Here is a 14,843-nt window from a genome sequence, read left to right as displayed (position 1 = left end):
TGCCCCTTTTAGAAACTCTTAAACTTACATGTTTGATGGCAGCAGCTTATCAAGGAGACGTTATGTTTTGGGATACTTTGCTAGGACAATACATTTCTTTTTGAATATTTTTTCTCAATGATAAGTACACATTTTTAACATTAAAAAAATTTTTTTTGAGTTTTAAATCCTCTCTCCCCTCTTCCCCAATCATGAGAAGATAAGCAATTTGCTATAAATTGTATATGTGTAGTCATGCAAAACATATTTACATATTAGCCAGGTAGAACAACACATTTCAAAAGATATTCACATGTACAGGCACTCTTCTAGGCACATCTGTATGGCCTCCACTGCTGCAAACTGAAACCCCTTCACACTTTAGTAATAGATTTCATCAGGTTTTTTTGTGACCAAAAAATATATCACCTTGTGGCGATAAGCTTTTTCTAACTTACCTAACATCTAGTCTTCTCTAGTTTTAAGTAAAATTTAGGTCTCAGATAATTTTGCCTCAGTCAAGAATCTGTGAGGCAATTTTAATTTGACCACCAGTGTGCTGGCAGTTTCAATAACCTAGGACTGATCCCCAGGGACCTTTGTACCCAACAGCAGCATGTGCTGTGGATCTCAGCAGGGACCCACAACAGGGCCACACTTTATAGTAAATTTAAAAGATAGGACAAACCGATCTTGAGCCAATGACCATAGAATCTGCCTAGACAGGTTATACATAATTCACAGCATCAGGAAAAAGGGTAGTCCACACATAGATATCAGGTTAATGTTGCATGTATGACCAAGCCCTACCAAGTATAGTTTATTTCTCAAGTACCCAGAGTAACGCAGTTTAAGAAAAAATCAATATGGTTGATGTGGTCAGTGATAACCAGCAATGGTTAGGACCCATAGGTTGGCTTTTATAGGCAGATATATATTTAAAAGCTCTTTGTGATAGATTTTTTTTTGATTGAGATCTCAGTTTATTTTTATTTTTTGGATAATTTTATTGCATTAGTTATTTTAGAATATTTTCCCATGGTTATAAAATTCATGTTCTTTCCCTCCCCTTCCCCTAGCCCCCTCTTGTAGCTGATATGCAATTCCACTGGGTTTTATATGTCACTGATCAAGACCTATTTCCATATTATTGATGTTTGCACTCAGGTGATCATTTAGTCGACATCCCCAATCATATCCCCATTGACCCATGTGATCAAGCAGTTGTTTTTCTTCTGTGTTTCTGCTCCCACAGTTCTTCCTTTGGATGTGGATAGTGTTCTTTCTCATAAGTCCCTCAGAATTGTTCTGGATCATTGCATTGCTGCTAGTAGAGAAGTCCATTACATTCGATTGTACCACAGTGTATCAGTCTCTGTGTACATTGTTCTCCTGGTTCTGCTCCTCTCACTCTGCATCAATTCCTGAAGGTCGTTCCAGTTCCCATGGAATTCCAGTTCATTATTCCTTTGAGCACAATAGTATTTCATATGATAGATTCGTAACACACAAAAAAGCTATTTCATGTGGGGATTTGGATCCTCTGCAGCAGTTGGGAGTTTTGGAGTCTGTGGAACTGTGATAGGGAATTCCTTATCAGACTTTGTCCATTCCTAGTCATAATCTTCAAAAACTTGCTATCTTCAGAGAATATCTGTATTATATTTTTAAATACACCTCACTAAATGGTCATCTGTTGACTTAAAGTTCCCTATACATCTTAGGAAAAATTACTTAATACTGGGAGAAACTGGGCTTTTTCTGACTTTTCCAATCTATATATACTTTCTTTTAGGCCCAAACTCTTCACTTCTGGACATTGGGCCAATAGACCTGAACGAATTTGCTTTATTTATTGCTAATTTGCTTTCCTGCTATGATGAATCCAGTTTGCCATCCAGGGGCTGCACGCTTGAATGGATTCAAGATGGCAGGGAGGCCCTGGCATTGTCTCTTCTGGCTTCTACAGCTTTGAACTTGCTTTGACTTTCAGGCCCCAGGACTCTGTCATCACTTGAATAGGCTGATTCTTCTTGATGTTCTCTGTGCCTGGTTTGTGGACTGCCAGCGAGTTTGTAGTCAGACCATCTTGCATTCTTTCCCCCTCTCCCCCTTCCTCAAGTAGCATACCTTTTAGCACAAACCAAGCTATTTACTTGAAAGGTCCTGGAGCACAAGTGAACCCTGAGAGGTGGAGGCGTTAGGGGTTGCAGCCTCAGACAGCTGGAATAGGTTACCTGTTGCAGTGAATCAGGCGCCAGAGTTGTCTGGTTTCAAACTCGTCTGATCTTTTACCTTGAGGAGCCACATCAGGGGAAAGGAAGCCAGCACAAGTTGTCTCTTAGGTTACACCAAATGTTCTGCATTGGGCTGTTTCTCTGGGATGAAGTCGGCTTCAGTCATGTGGGCTGATGACTGCCTTGGGGGCTCCTCACAAAAACCAGATGCCTATCTCACTAGGCCATGATCCAGAGTAGAAAAAATATAAGTCAACAGAAACTTAAACGTATAACACTGGGATTAGTGTCAGTTACAGCTAGAGCCCGGCTAATAAGGAACAGTTAGAATAACCCAGGTGCACTTGTTAATAAATGTTTTGAGTGACAGACACTCTATTTTGGCATATAGAGCAATAATTTCATGTTCTTGTGTTGAATTTCTGCTACACTAATTTCATCTATGAAAGATAGTTTTGTTTCCATTAAAAAGTGGAGTGTAAGTAACTTTGGGTCTGGTTAAAGTATTTGATCTGTCACAGACTGGAAGAAGCTGCCAGTGGTTAAGAATTTTGTTTTTGTTTTTTTTTTCTTTTTTGGCCAGGGGCTGTCCATTCTACCTAATATCAAGAGTTCCTGTGAAAAATTCCATTGTACCTCGATGGAACAGGATGTAAAGTGGGTTTATAGTGTTCGGTTTTACACTGTTGTTTCCAGAGCTATGTGGTCTTTGTTTAGAAACTTACACATCAGACTGCACAGAGAATTTGAAGGTTAACTGAGATCTTGAGTGGCTGAATCGTGTGGTTAAGAGATGATGTTCAGGACAGATGGCCTACTGGCTCTTCAGGCTGTGCCCTGTACAGTGGTAGATTTTGGGGAGGGCTCCTCCAGTTTTATTTAGTTCTCAGTTTTATAGATTCAGTTTTTGAGGATCACATTTGGAATAATCACACTTAGAATGCGATTAAGCAACAAGAAAGATTAATTATGAAGGTGTTTTTTTAAGGTGATTTGAAATGTGAAAAAAGTCTTCTGAAATCGAAGGCAGTTTCCTGACAGAACTCAGTTAACTGATAATCCATTTGAGGGTCCTGACTTCCCAAAATGGTTTTCATGTAGTGTGGTCAATGATAATAAATTAGCAAATTTAATTTCTCCCTAAACTTGTGGCAAGATCCTACCTCATCATTTCAGAGTCTGTCAAATCAAGACCAACAGCTTGCTCACCTCAGGAAACCATGCATTACTGTGGCATGTAGTAACACATTTTAAGATAGAGAAAGGTTTGAGTTAAAAATCCACATACCTGCCCTCCTCTATGTTTCCCCACAAAACAGTCAGGGGACAGAAGGTTGAATATTCCACATTTTATTACTTCCAAAATATTACTTCCAAATATAAAATACCTCATGGACCCAAATTCTTTGCAGTCATCAGACTCATATAATCCTTAATAAAAATCTGTTTTCTGGAAGAAAATATTAACACCTGTAAAGTCCCCCTCACATTGAAGAGACTTCCTATGGGAGATGTCCCTTGGACTCACTCCTTTTGCCAACTTCCAGACTAATAGAACTTTGAAAGTTTATTTTTGCTTCTTCTGAAAATATAATTTAATACACAACATTTACAACATGAAAACCAGAAATACTTCTACTATAATAATTATAAGAATAATATTAGTGATATAAGGAAATAAGGAAGGCTTGGGATGATTGGGGTTTGGATTTCCTCTGCTAAATCACCAAAACTATGGATGGAGTATTTTACTTAGCTGAAGCACTTCATAAGCCCCATGGGGGCCTGGTAAACCTTGAAACTTCAGATCACCAATATGGTTTCCCAGCAATTTCTCCTCTGCACAAGGAGGAAGAAATGCAATAAACCCACATCAGATATTCTCGAACCCTCTTTCAATTCTCATCCACATGGATCATCCTTTCATCTACAGGGACACTGTGAATGAGGGGAGAACTAAGTTATTTGGTTTGATTTGGTTTTCCAAGAGGGTTTGTGTTCAAATCCTTGTTCTTCTATTTGCTACTTGTGACCTTGTTCACTTAACCCTGTAGTTAAGTTTCTTCATTTATCAAATTATGGGATTGAATAAAAGAAAGTTAATATCACTTCCAGCTCTCAATCTATGATCCTATGAATCTATGCCTTGAAACAGCTAGATAGTACAGTGAATCAAGTGCTGGTTCAGCAAGTTACTTAAGCTGTTTGCCTCAGTTTTCTCAATTTTAAAATAGGGATAATAACAGTACAGCCTTCCTAAGGTGGTTGTGAAGATTAAATGGGCTATTTTGTAAAGCATTTAGCATAGTCCTGGACATATAGTAGGCACTTAATAAATGCTTGTTTTCTTCTTTCCATCTCTGGTGTTAAATGGAATTTGCAAGTATTTGGTATTATTGCTTCTTCAAGCAATTCCTTCTATTCCTTCCTCCTCTCAAAACAAACAAAATCTTGTTAAGTCCAATCACCTAGTAATGAACTGTCAGCAAATAAGGCGGTGAGAGAATCACTCTTGCATGAAAATACAAGGCAGGCAGTGTGCCATGGCCAGATCTCCCATTCACTAAGCATTACCTAGGGGTGTCACAAAATGTAATTACTATCACCTTGGTGCTGATTTGAAATATTTATCAGGAAATACCACTCAGGACTAAGCTATGGAGACAGGAGCAAATGTCTCTATTTATGACAGAGGGAGAAGTTTTCATAAGCATTTTGGAATTCTTCTAAGCACCGATGAATTCTAATTTGCATTATATCACTCCCTTTCTCCTTGAGGGGAGAGGCATAGTATGGCGGTGGAAGAAAGAGGCTTAGAAGTCAGACTACCTGGCTAGAGTCTTAGCTCTGCCTCTCACTAGTGGCATGATCTTGGGCAAATCACCTGCCTTCTTTGGGACTTTGGTTCCTCAGTTGGAAAATGAGGAAAGTAATATTTGATCCATCCCACCTTAGAGGGCTTTGGTGAGGAAAAGTTTTCTAAGCCATTAAGCCTTAGGTCAGCATGAACTATCACTTTGTTTATCCTCAACCCAAGAATGAGACAGACCACACCTACCCATGCCTCCTAATTCTGGGCAGCATTGGTCCATGTCCTCCTAAACATCCTCAAGAAGAGGCCCAAGTGCCAGGAGCCCTTCTCTGAATTCCTTGATTCGACAGAGATATTAATGGAGCATGGAGGGGCTCTATTGCTTATCTTCCCTCTTATGGTGTGATGAGCCTACTTTATTTCTGTTCCAGTTATACAGCTCTCAGATGAGGACCTTGCAAATAGTAGTTGCTTAATTTTCTGAATTGACTGGAATGCCGTTCTATTTCTTCCATGTCTTAAAAGAGGCATTGCAGACCCAACCAGAGTATTTGAAAACAGAATCACTACCCTGCATTTTGGCACAGTGAGATCCAAAATGAACCTCAGTTACAGGGAAAGGCCAGTGCCCTGCTTCATCTGCAAGAAAAGATCGGGGGCAGAAACAAGTAGGTTGTGGCCAAAGGTAAAGCCTCTAGATTCATCTCCTCTCTCTCCTAATAAATGTTCTAAAGGTGAGTCACTAGCATCGGAATCGGGGAAGAGTGGAGCCTGGGATGATATCTGGAATCGAAGAGCACTGATGCTCTTTACCAACCCTTATTGGTCATAAACTCTCAGCCTGGGGATTTATGAAAACGTAAAAGGAGAGTCAGTATTGAGGTGATGTGGTACGGTGGAAGGAATGTCTGCCATCAGAGTCAAGAGGATGGTGATTCATGGTGGCTCCCTCACTTTCCAGGCTGAGGAACCAGGGCCACAGCATTTGACACTGCTAAATTTATTTACATCTGTAGAATGGGTATGGGAATGCCTTTAGTACTTACCTCACAGGATTCTTATGAGGAAAAAAAAAGGCTTTGTAAACCTTAAGATGCTATAGAAAAATGATTTATCATTTTTCATTAGGGAAGTTCATTGTCTGAGCTAGAAGAGATCTCTCTGAGGGCAATTTCAAGGACAGGATATATTTGTACTACTTGTAAGGGGAGATCTGGTAAGTGGCAGTATTACTAATACCATATAGCAGTGATTCTAAATGGCCATACTGTTTGTTACTTCTTGAATTTTGGGAAAACAATTAAATTTCCTCATTGGGGAACTACCTTTCATAGAAAATAATCATAGAATCCTGAAGGTGAAGGGATAGGATTGGACCCTCTGCTTTGTCCTACCCAAAGCAGGAGTCTCCTCTATGACACCCTTAACAAGTCCTGTCTTTTTTTTTTAACTCTTAATGTGAATGCTGCTAGTATTTAAAAAAATGTGATAGCTTAAGAAATTATAAACACATTCTTATAAAAGCTCAGCTTTATGTGTTGCTTTTAAATTTTACAAAGTGCGTTCCTCATAATAACCCTGAGAGGTAAATAGTGCAATTACTTGTCATCCCCATTTTATAAATGAGGCAACTGAAGCTCATATAGGAAATGATTTGCCCAGGATCATGTGACTAGTAAGCCAGAGTTTAAACTCTGGTCTCCCATTGACTCTCAAGCCAACAACAACAATGACCCCTCTACAAAGAATACATCCATCCTAAAGTGGGAAGGTTGGTAGATACACAGACAAAGGGAAGAAGGCAGAGATGAATACTTGCAGAGGTAGGCTGGTAGAATTTGAAAAAAACATGATTGCTAGGAATTAAGGAAGAAAGAACTGTTAGAGCAAATATTAGGATTGTTGGCGAAGGTGAAGTTAATGGAAGGGTGGTGGAAATGAGGTATTGGTTGGGGATTTGGGCAGTTTGAAAAAGCTATTACATAAAAACATTATGAAGTTCTTGTTTTGTATTTCTATCTTTATTCTATTGTCGAAGGCCTCTTGAATGATATTTCAAATGTCTGAAAAATCCTTTTGTACATCCTATTCTCTTCAGAAATTAAAGAAATGCCCTGTTCTAATAAGATTCTGAAGAATTTACTTCTTCTATCAATAAACTTTCAAGGTGGAACCAATGGTACTCATCTCAAGTAAAGTAAAATTTTGGTGCCTACTGTTATAACACAATTGTACCCACACTTTTATTTATGTATCTGATGCATGGCTTTAGAGGATTGATCACTAGATGAATTCAAATACTAAGGACTAGGTTCCCAAATCTATAGACATGAATTATTAAACTTTGCAACAGCTCTCCAATAAATTTCTTCTCTTCGTTGACACTGCCACTGCTCTAGTGCAGTTCTTTGTCTCCTCACACCTGGGCTATAGTCTGTTCATGGGTATGCCTGCCACAAGTCTCTCCCCTTTCCAATACATCCTCCACTGAGCCACTAGTTACTTCCAAAATGTCACCCCTCCTACTCAATAAAACCTAGTGGCTCCCTATTGCCTCCTGGATCCAATGCAAAATACTTTGGCATTCAAGCCCTTCACAGCCTAGTTCCTCCTTCTTTTCCAGGCTTCTTACACCTTACTTCCTAACAAATATTCTTTCAAATCAGCCTCCTGGCTATCTTATAAATAAGACTTTCCATTTCTAAGCTCTAAGCATTCTCTGGTTTACTCCAAAGCCTGGAATACACTCTCTTCTCTGCTCTGACTACTGACTTTCCTGACTTCCTTTAAGCCCCAACTAAAATCCCACTTTCTATAGGAAGTCTTCCCTAACTCCTCTTAATTCTAGTGCCTTCTTTTTGTTAATTATTTCCTAGTTATCCTATTTATAGCTTGCTTTGTTTATATTTGTTTGATTGTTTTCTCTCCCAGTAGATTGTGAGAGCAGGATCTGTATTTTTTTTTTGGTATCCTTGGCATAGTGAGTGACTCATAGTAAGTACATAATAAATGTTCATTGTTTGATTGGAAAGGATCTTGGAGATCATCTGTGAAAAATTTCTACCCCATAGAGGTAGGCATACTTATTCTCCACAGATCCCAAGAGTTCTGCTGTTCCACAGTGTAACAGGAAGAACGAGTAATTTTTATGTATTTTTGGATTCAGGTTTTGGGATTTCAGGATCCTCAAATAATCTTTTGTTTGCGGTTGGGGCTCTTAAGACCATGTGCCACAAGGGCCCACAATGAATTGGAATGATGGAATAGTAGTTATAATCTTTAGTGTACATCTCAGTTTTGATACTTCAACTTGCTTCCCCTCTGTTCTAGATAATTCTTGTCTTGGACAGGGGTAGGGTTTTTGTTTATTTGAAATGAATGAGAAAAGCCAAGCATCCAGATATTGGACTAGATTTCTAGAAAAACGGGAGAACCAGTTCTCAGATAGATTCCTTCCTTACTATTTAGCATTAAAAAGGGGGGAAAAACCAATCACTCCTAGAGACAGAAGGAATGGGAAACAGCTCTGCAAAAATGTTCTAATTGTGTAATATTTGTTTTCATTTTCTCAGTTAAGCATTTCCTCAAGATAACTCATTAGGGTTGTTTAAAAGTTATTAAATATTATTTACTCCCTTCATACCTTCCTCTGTGTAAGCTGTTTTGATGGGAAGAAACTTGGGAAAACATGTTGCTTAGGTCTTTTGTATTATAGATTTTCTGTGTGTTTTTGCCTTCTAAGTTATATTGGAGCAGGCTTTGTGATACTTGCTATGAGTGGCCTTTTAGGTACAACTGCCTTAAAAACACAATCATCTGACAACTTTGGGAACTAACAACCCTTGGGTAAAGTTCAAAGTAAGTTTCATTTATACTGAATTAGAAAATAACAAATTCTATATTTTTTGATGTTTTTCAAACACTTGTTAAATCATATGATCATTTCTGGTGATTCATATGGACATACATTTAGTTTTAGTGCAAGGAAAAACGTTCATAATTAGAGGTATCCAAAAATGAAATAGGCTGCCTCAGGAGGAAGAGGACTCTTCTTCACTGGAAGACTTGAAGCAGAGGCTGGTTAACCATTTATTGGTTTGTTGTAGTGGGGATTTTTTTTTTTTAGTTAGGTTGGACCTTTAACTCTGAAATTCATTTTATTTTGTAGAAAATAGTGTGATAATGCTGTATCCTTTGTTTGTCCTTTAGGATCCTTTGCCATCTGACACCAATTCACTTTTCTAGTCATACACATACTACATGACCACCCTCTTCATGCACACACTATAGTCTGACCAAAGAGGCCTTCCTATTGCTCAGGCACAGCATTCCATTTCCATTTTCAGTGTCTTGTGCTCCCAATAAGAGGATTATACTCCTTTAATGCCATAGTTTCCTCTTAGACTGGGCTAAAGAACTCAATGGAAGGTCCATGTGAAACCTTTTCTGATCCTTCCCAGTTGCTAGTGTCCTCCCCCACCCCCACTCATCAACTTGTATCTCTTTTGAATGTCTTCTTAAATAGAATGTAAGCTTCTTGAAGGCAGGGTCTGCTTCACTTTTGTGTTTCTATTTCTATCACCTAGTACAGTGCTTAAGAAATGCTTGTTGTTTAGTAGTGTTTGGATTTCTTTATCCTCAAAGAAGCAAGGAATAATGGTTAGCATTCGAGGCTTGCAAAGAAAAAATTCAGAAAGCCATTTGTATTGTAAAATGTACCATTCTTCAGCTTTGGAAGTATTTCTATGAATGAAGGAAGGAGAGAAGGTAGACGGTAGGATGTGTCTCCTTTGGTCTGAGTCTAGCTGACACTTCATTGCCTTTTATATTCTATGCAGATGCAAATTACAGAGTTCACTGGGCAAATCTCTAACCTCTAGTGAACAGGTATCTTCTCCAAACTAGGTGATCAAGTTGCAGTTCCCATTATATATAAATGAAGTGTTTTAGGGAATCCTTAAAGGTCTCTACTGTAGACTAGAAAGAACATTGGATTTGGAGAAGAACTATTAGCTCTGCCAATTATTAGCTGTGTGCCTTTGGACAAATCTTACCATCTCTCTGAGCCCTAACTTTCACTTGGACTAGTTGTTGTTTTCCAAGGTCCCTTCCAACTCTTCACTGTCTGAATCCCAAGGATCCATGAGAAGGTAAGAGGGGAAGGAGATGATACCATGACTTTGGGTTGCTCTGTTGGGGCTCTTTCAGTGTCATGGTCTGGAAGTCTTTTGAAGGCTTCTAAAGTGCTTTCCTATACAAAGCACTAGCTGGCTTTCTGGATACTTGAACAAACTGCCTTTGAGTACCAGAATATATAGTGATCTACGAGTTTCTACATGAGTAAGATGCTAAGTCCTTGTACTACTTACTTTACAATCTTGTTGGTACTTCCATGAGTTAATTATTATTGTTGTCATCATTGTTATTATTGCTTTCTTTCCCTTTTCTTCCTCACATCCTACACTTTCTGCTCTTCTTTTCACTTTCTTAATCTTCTAATGGAACTCTTCCTTCCTAGGGTAGAATGATTATGGAAGAGTGCTTTGCTCTGCTCTAGCACACCTCACAAGGTATCCTGAAGGGTGATCAGGGAGTGCTGTGCCCTCTGCTCTGCTCATCCATTTGAATGGTTTTCATCTTCAGTCTCCGGCATTAACTCCAGCCTAACTCTAGTCCCATAATCCCGGCAGCACATCTCTTGTGGGATTCTACTAACACCTAAGAACAAAGCCCAAGAGAAAAACTGAGCCCAAATTTCCTCAGGCTTCCACAAAATGGCCATTCTCAGATTCTAATGAAAGCTTCACTGCTCATGTTGAGTGTCCACATACTTCTCTAGCATTAGAACATTTGCTTTACTCTATAACCAACTTCAGTAAGTTATGCTATTCCTTCTGTTGTATTTTTTAGTTCTGTCCCTCCTTATTATTTTAGCTACAAATTGAGTCCAGATACCTAATAGTTTGTGCCTATCATTGTTGCAACAGCATTTTAAGTAACTTCCTTCCCTCCAGCATCTCAGCCATTCCTCTTCTATTTTCTCCTATAGACAGCAGCAAAAATTATTTTCCATTTTAATCATGTCACTTGATTGCTCAAAAGCCTATAACTGGCAATGACATCTCAAGTAAAATGGAAAAGCCAAACATGGACCTATATGGTCCCTCTCCAGTTGTTCCTGATTCCTCTAAATTGTACTCAGTCTGCTATACTCACTCCCCAGTCAACCAAACTTGTTTAACATCTCATTCTTCCAACTTCTTCCCTGAGACTTTCTACTTATCTTTGTCTTCCATAAATATGTATTTTCTTTTGTTTACTAGAACTTCCCTTCCTCTTTCCTGAAGGTGTTGCCTAAAGCCTTGTCTGTCTGGTCAAGTTAGCTCTGAGTTGAGACTCCATAGATCTGGCCCTTTTACATGGATCAATAGGCAAATCCTATTATTTACTGTTTTACTGAGTGGGAAGATGGTGGAAAATACCAAATTGAGTTTTATCCTTAGGAGATGATTTTGATTTGCTCCTTCTATAAAGTTTTCCCTCTTTAACCCTATCCTACTTAGCCCCACTCAATAATTGTTGAAATCCTTCCCATCCTTCAAGACTCAACTCAGTTTCCATCTCCTGGACATTCCTTATTTCCCATCAAAGCTTGGAGCAATCTCTTCCTTCCTAGCATCATATTTTCCACTTTTCTGTGAACTTAGGACATTCTATGGATCTGTGTCTCTTGGCATCTGCCCTCTTAGATGCTAAACTCCTGGAGGGTTGGGATCATTCCTAATCATTTCTTAGTGCTTCAGTCAGGACTATGTGCTTAGAAAGAACTGATTAAACACTGGGTGAGTTGGATTGACCTTCCTCCGGGCTCAGCTTTTTCTGATCAGTTCATAATAGTACTGGATGTTTATTTTTGTTGTGTTCTTGCCTGTTTGAACTTAATATTTTTCATATTTCCCCAGTGGCTCAAGAGCTACATGCAGGAAGGAATGTTGTACCTGATTCATTGCTCTCTACTTGGTATATGTTGTCCAAATAACCTTGGGATGAATTAGATTTGGGGTCATTATTTGAAAACCTGGGGCTTACGTATAGTTCTACATTTTAAGGATATAGATTCCAGAAATTGAGCAAACAAGCAATGTCAGTGTCACGCTTGCATACACGTATATATACAGATCAGCTGGGAAAAACTCATCCGCCAGGCCCTGAACTGACTCCTTCACCCTATCACCTAAAGAAAAATGGTAACAGTAGATAGAAACCCAGAGCAGCAGCAGACAACAGTAAAAGGTGAGGTGCTGAGAATTGGCCTTGGGCTCCAGCAAGTCTTTTATCTTTTTTTTTTCTGTCCTCCGGCTGGGCAGTAACAGAAGTCCAAAGATTTGTCGTCAGGTAGTTGGGCAGCCAGAACAACAGGAAGGTATTTGGTGGCATTTTCCCTAGGAAAGGTGAGTGCACTTATTTTAGGGTGCAGATCCATCCCTCCATCCATCCACTCATACATACATACATACATACATATATACATACATACATACATGTATAAAATATATTTTTGTGTATTTGTCTTTTTCAAGGATTTATATATGTATGTATGCATACAATTTCAATGGAACTTAGGATCTTCTTGGAGAAAAGGCCTATCCTGTGTTCAACAAGACTTGGAAGCAGGGTCTGTTGTAGTCTGCCTAAGAAGATATTCATCAATGAAAAAGGATACTGTTAGCTCTGAAGAATTAATACAGGTCCAGCAGGTCCATCAATGACAAATGGATTTGAAGAAGGCCTATCGGTACCGGCAGGCCAGAGCATTGACATTCTTGACTACATAAAAACCCATGGTTACTGGTGGGATAACCAATGTTCGGCCAGCCCGAAGGGGTCGGGGCTTCAAGTCTGGCAGCGTTCCATCATCTACCATCATCAGAGGTTGGCCATTTAGCTGCACTGACCTATAATGAAAAACAATAATGTCTGATTATTTGTTGAAAGAATGAATGATATATTCATTAAGAGAGGTTCTGTTTTGCCAATTTCTTTGGATAATCTAATATATATTTTATAGATGAGAAAATGAAGTAACTTTTTCACAAACTTTATTCCATACCTATTTTGAATTAGCCCCTGTGCTAGGCACTTTGGGAAATACAAAGGCAAATTATATCTTTTCTACCATAAAGGAGTTTAAAATCTAGTATGGAAGGTAATATGGACACAAATAACTACAACATCAAGTAGAATGTGATCAACATAGGATTGTTGTTTGCTGCTTCATCTAATGCAGGGTCAGTTTTACCATGTGGTCTAATCAGTTTTTTGTTGTTGTTTTTCTGTTTTTTTACTTTTTTTTTCTTTTCAGGGGCAAGGCAAATGAGAAAAATAAAATCCACGGGGAAGAAAGTGTGTGAGGATGTTTGTACTAACAAAGTGGTCTAAGGGGTAAAAAGTTTAATAATTACAAGTAGAGTGCAAACCTGAACTACTGGGCTCATCAAGCTCACCATGATGGGTCTGCCTGGTAAATCAAAATGGTTTTGTTTGTTTGCTTGTTTGTTTGTTTATTTGTTGTAGCAGGTAGATACTCCTGATAACTCTGCCTCCCAAAAGTTTTGAGCAAAAGAGAAAAGAAGGGAAGTGTCCCTGAACCATCCACTTGTTGGCTATAGTGATTAAAGAGAACTGCTATTGTTTTCAAGCTGCCACTTTTGGGGTGGCCACTACTGCATCAGTTGTCAGGGCCTATACCTGCATTGATCAGGTGCAGAGTATGAGAGCTGAGACTTATGTCTAGGACAGAGATATAAGGTATCTATCAAGTTGGTCTATAGAAGTTGGTGCTACAGGACAAATATGGTTTGCAGCAGAGATGGATTTTGGGGCCCCCTAAACTAGAAGCTTTTGAGAGTTGTAGGTCAGGAATGTATTGGGAACTCTAACATTACTCCACCCATACTTAGGCATACTTTAGAGGAAGATAAAGTTGTAAACTCCTTACTGAACAATGAAAAAGTACTTAACCCATACTTATAGTGAGGCAAAAGCCCTTAAGCTAAGTCTATTTTTAGATTAATACAAAAAGGTGCTAAGTACCTATGAAGGTCAAATTAATCACTAAAAGGTTAGGCAACTTGCAAGGAGCAAGCTTAACAAAGAGGTGTGAAGTACTCAGAAGATATAGTCTATCCAGAGAAGGTGAGAACTAAAAACTAAGAATGGGCTGTCCTAGGAAAAGCGTCTACTGTGATTGATAAACGTAAAAATTTAGGGGAGGTGATACAAGAGAAAATTTTCTTTAAAAGGAAGGAGCTGGAGGGCTCTGGAATTAGTTCAGCTTTGGTAGCTGAATTGGAGGTCAGGAGTCAGAGGAGGCTGCTGGGTCTCTGAACACTAGAGTTTTGCTTGGAAAGATCTTGTGGTGAGTGATTAAAGACTGACAGTTTCTCTCTTAAAGAGAAAGGCCTAGGCCTAGGCCCTAGCCTTTTCCTACTATTTCCTCTTACTCAATCTCTTTCCCTTTCCTTAATTACTTCATTTATATTAATTAAAATCTCCATAAAACCCAGCTGTCTTGGGTATTTCATATTTGGGAATTTTCCCCATGGCAACCACTTATTTTTGATATAAAATCAAGATGCTAAAAATTATCTTTACAGTTTGGGCAATTCACAGTCTTGAAACCCATATTTTCATGGTTACACACTTGGAAAAAACCAAGCACCCAACAAAGATTTAGAATATCATCCTAATTAGGATATTACAATTTCTAATCAATTTAACAAGAAAAATTGTGTTAAGTTGTCATTTGCAAGTAG

General features: G+C 38.7%; 1 protein-coding gene across 1 annotated transcript in view; it reads right to left on the bottom strand.

Moving 5' to 3' along the window:
• Positions 1–2,705: 2,705 nt before the first annotated feature.
• Positions 2,706–14,843, bottom strand: part of HPSE2 (heparanase 2 (inactive)) — a 753,270-nt gene continuing 741,132 nt past the window's right edge. Inside the window, exon 12 of the mRNA XM_056801127.1 lies at positions 2,706–12,983. Within this exon, the coding sequence (XP_056657105.1) occupies positions 12,818–12,983 (166 nt within the window). The 3' untranslated portion in view covers positions 2,706–12,817. The remainder of the gene's footprint in view (positions 12,984–14,843) is intronic.

The sequence above is a fragment of the Monodelphis domestica genome, chromosome 1 (genome assembly GCF_027887165.1).
Source record: "Monodelphis domestica isolate mMonDom1 chromosome 1, mMonDom1.pri, whole genome shotgun sequence".
Taxonomy (NCBI): Eukaryota; Metazoa; Chordata; class Mammalia; order Didelphimorphia; family Didelphidae; genus Monodelphis; species Monodelphis domestica.
Note: the sequence above shows the minus strand (reverse complement) of the source record. Positions and strands in the feature narration are given on the sequence as shown.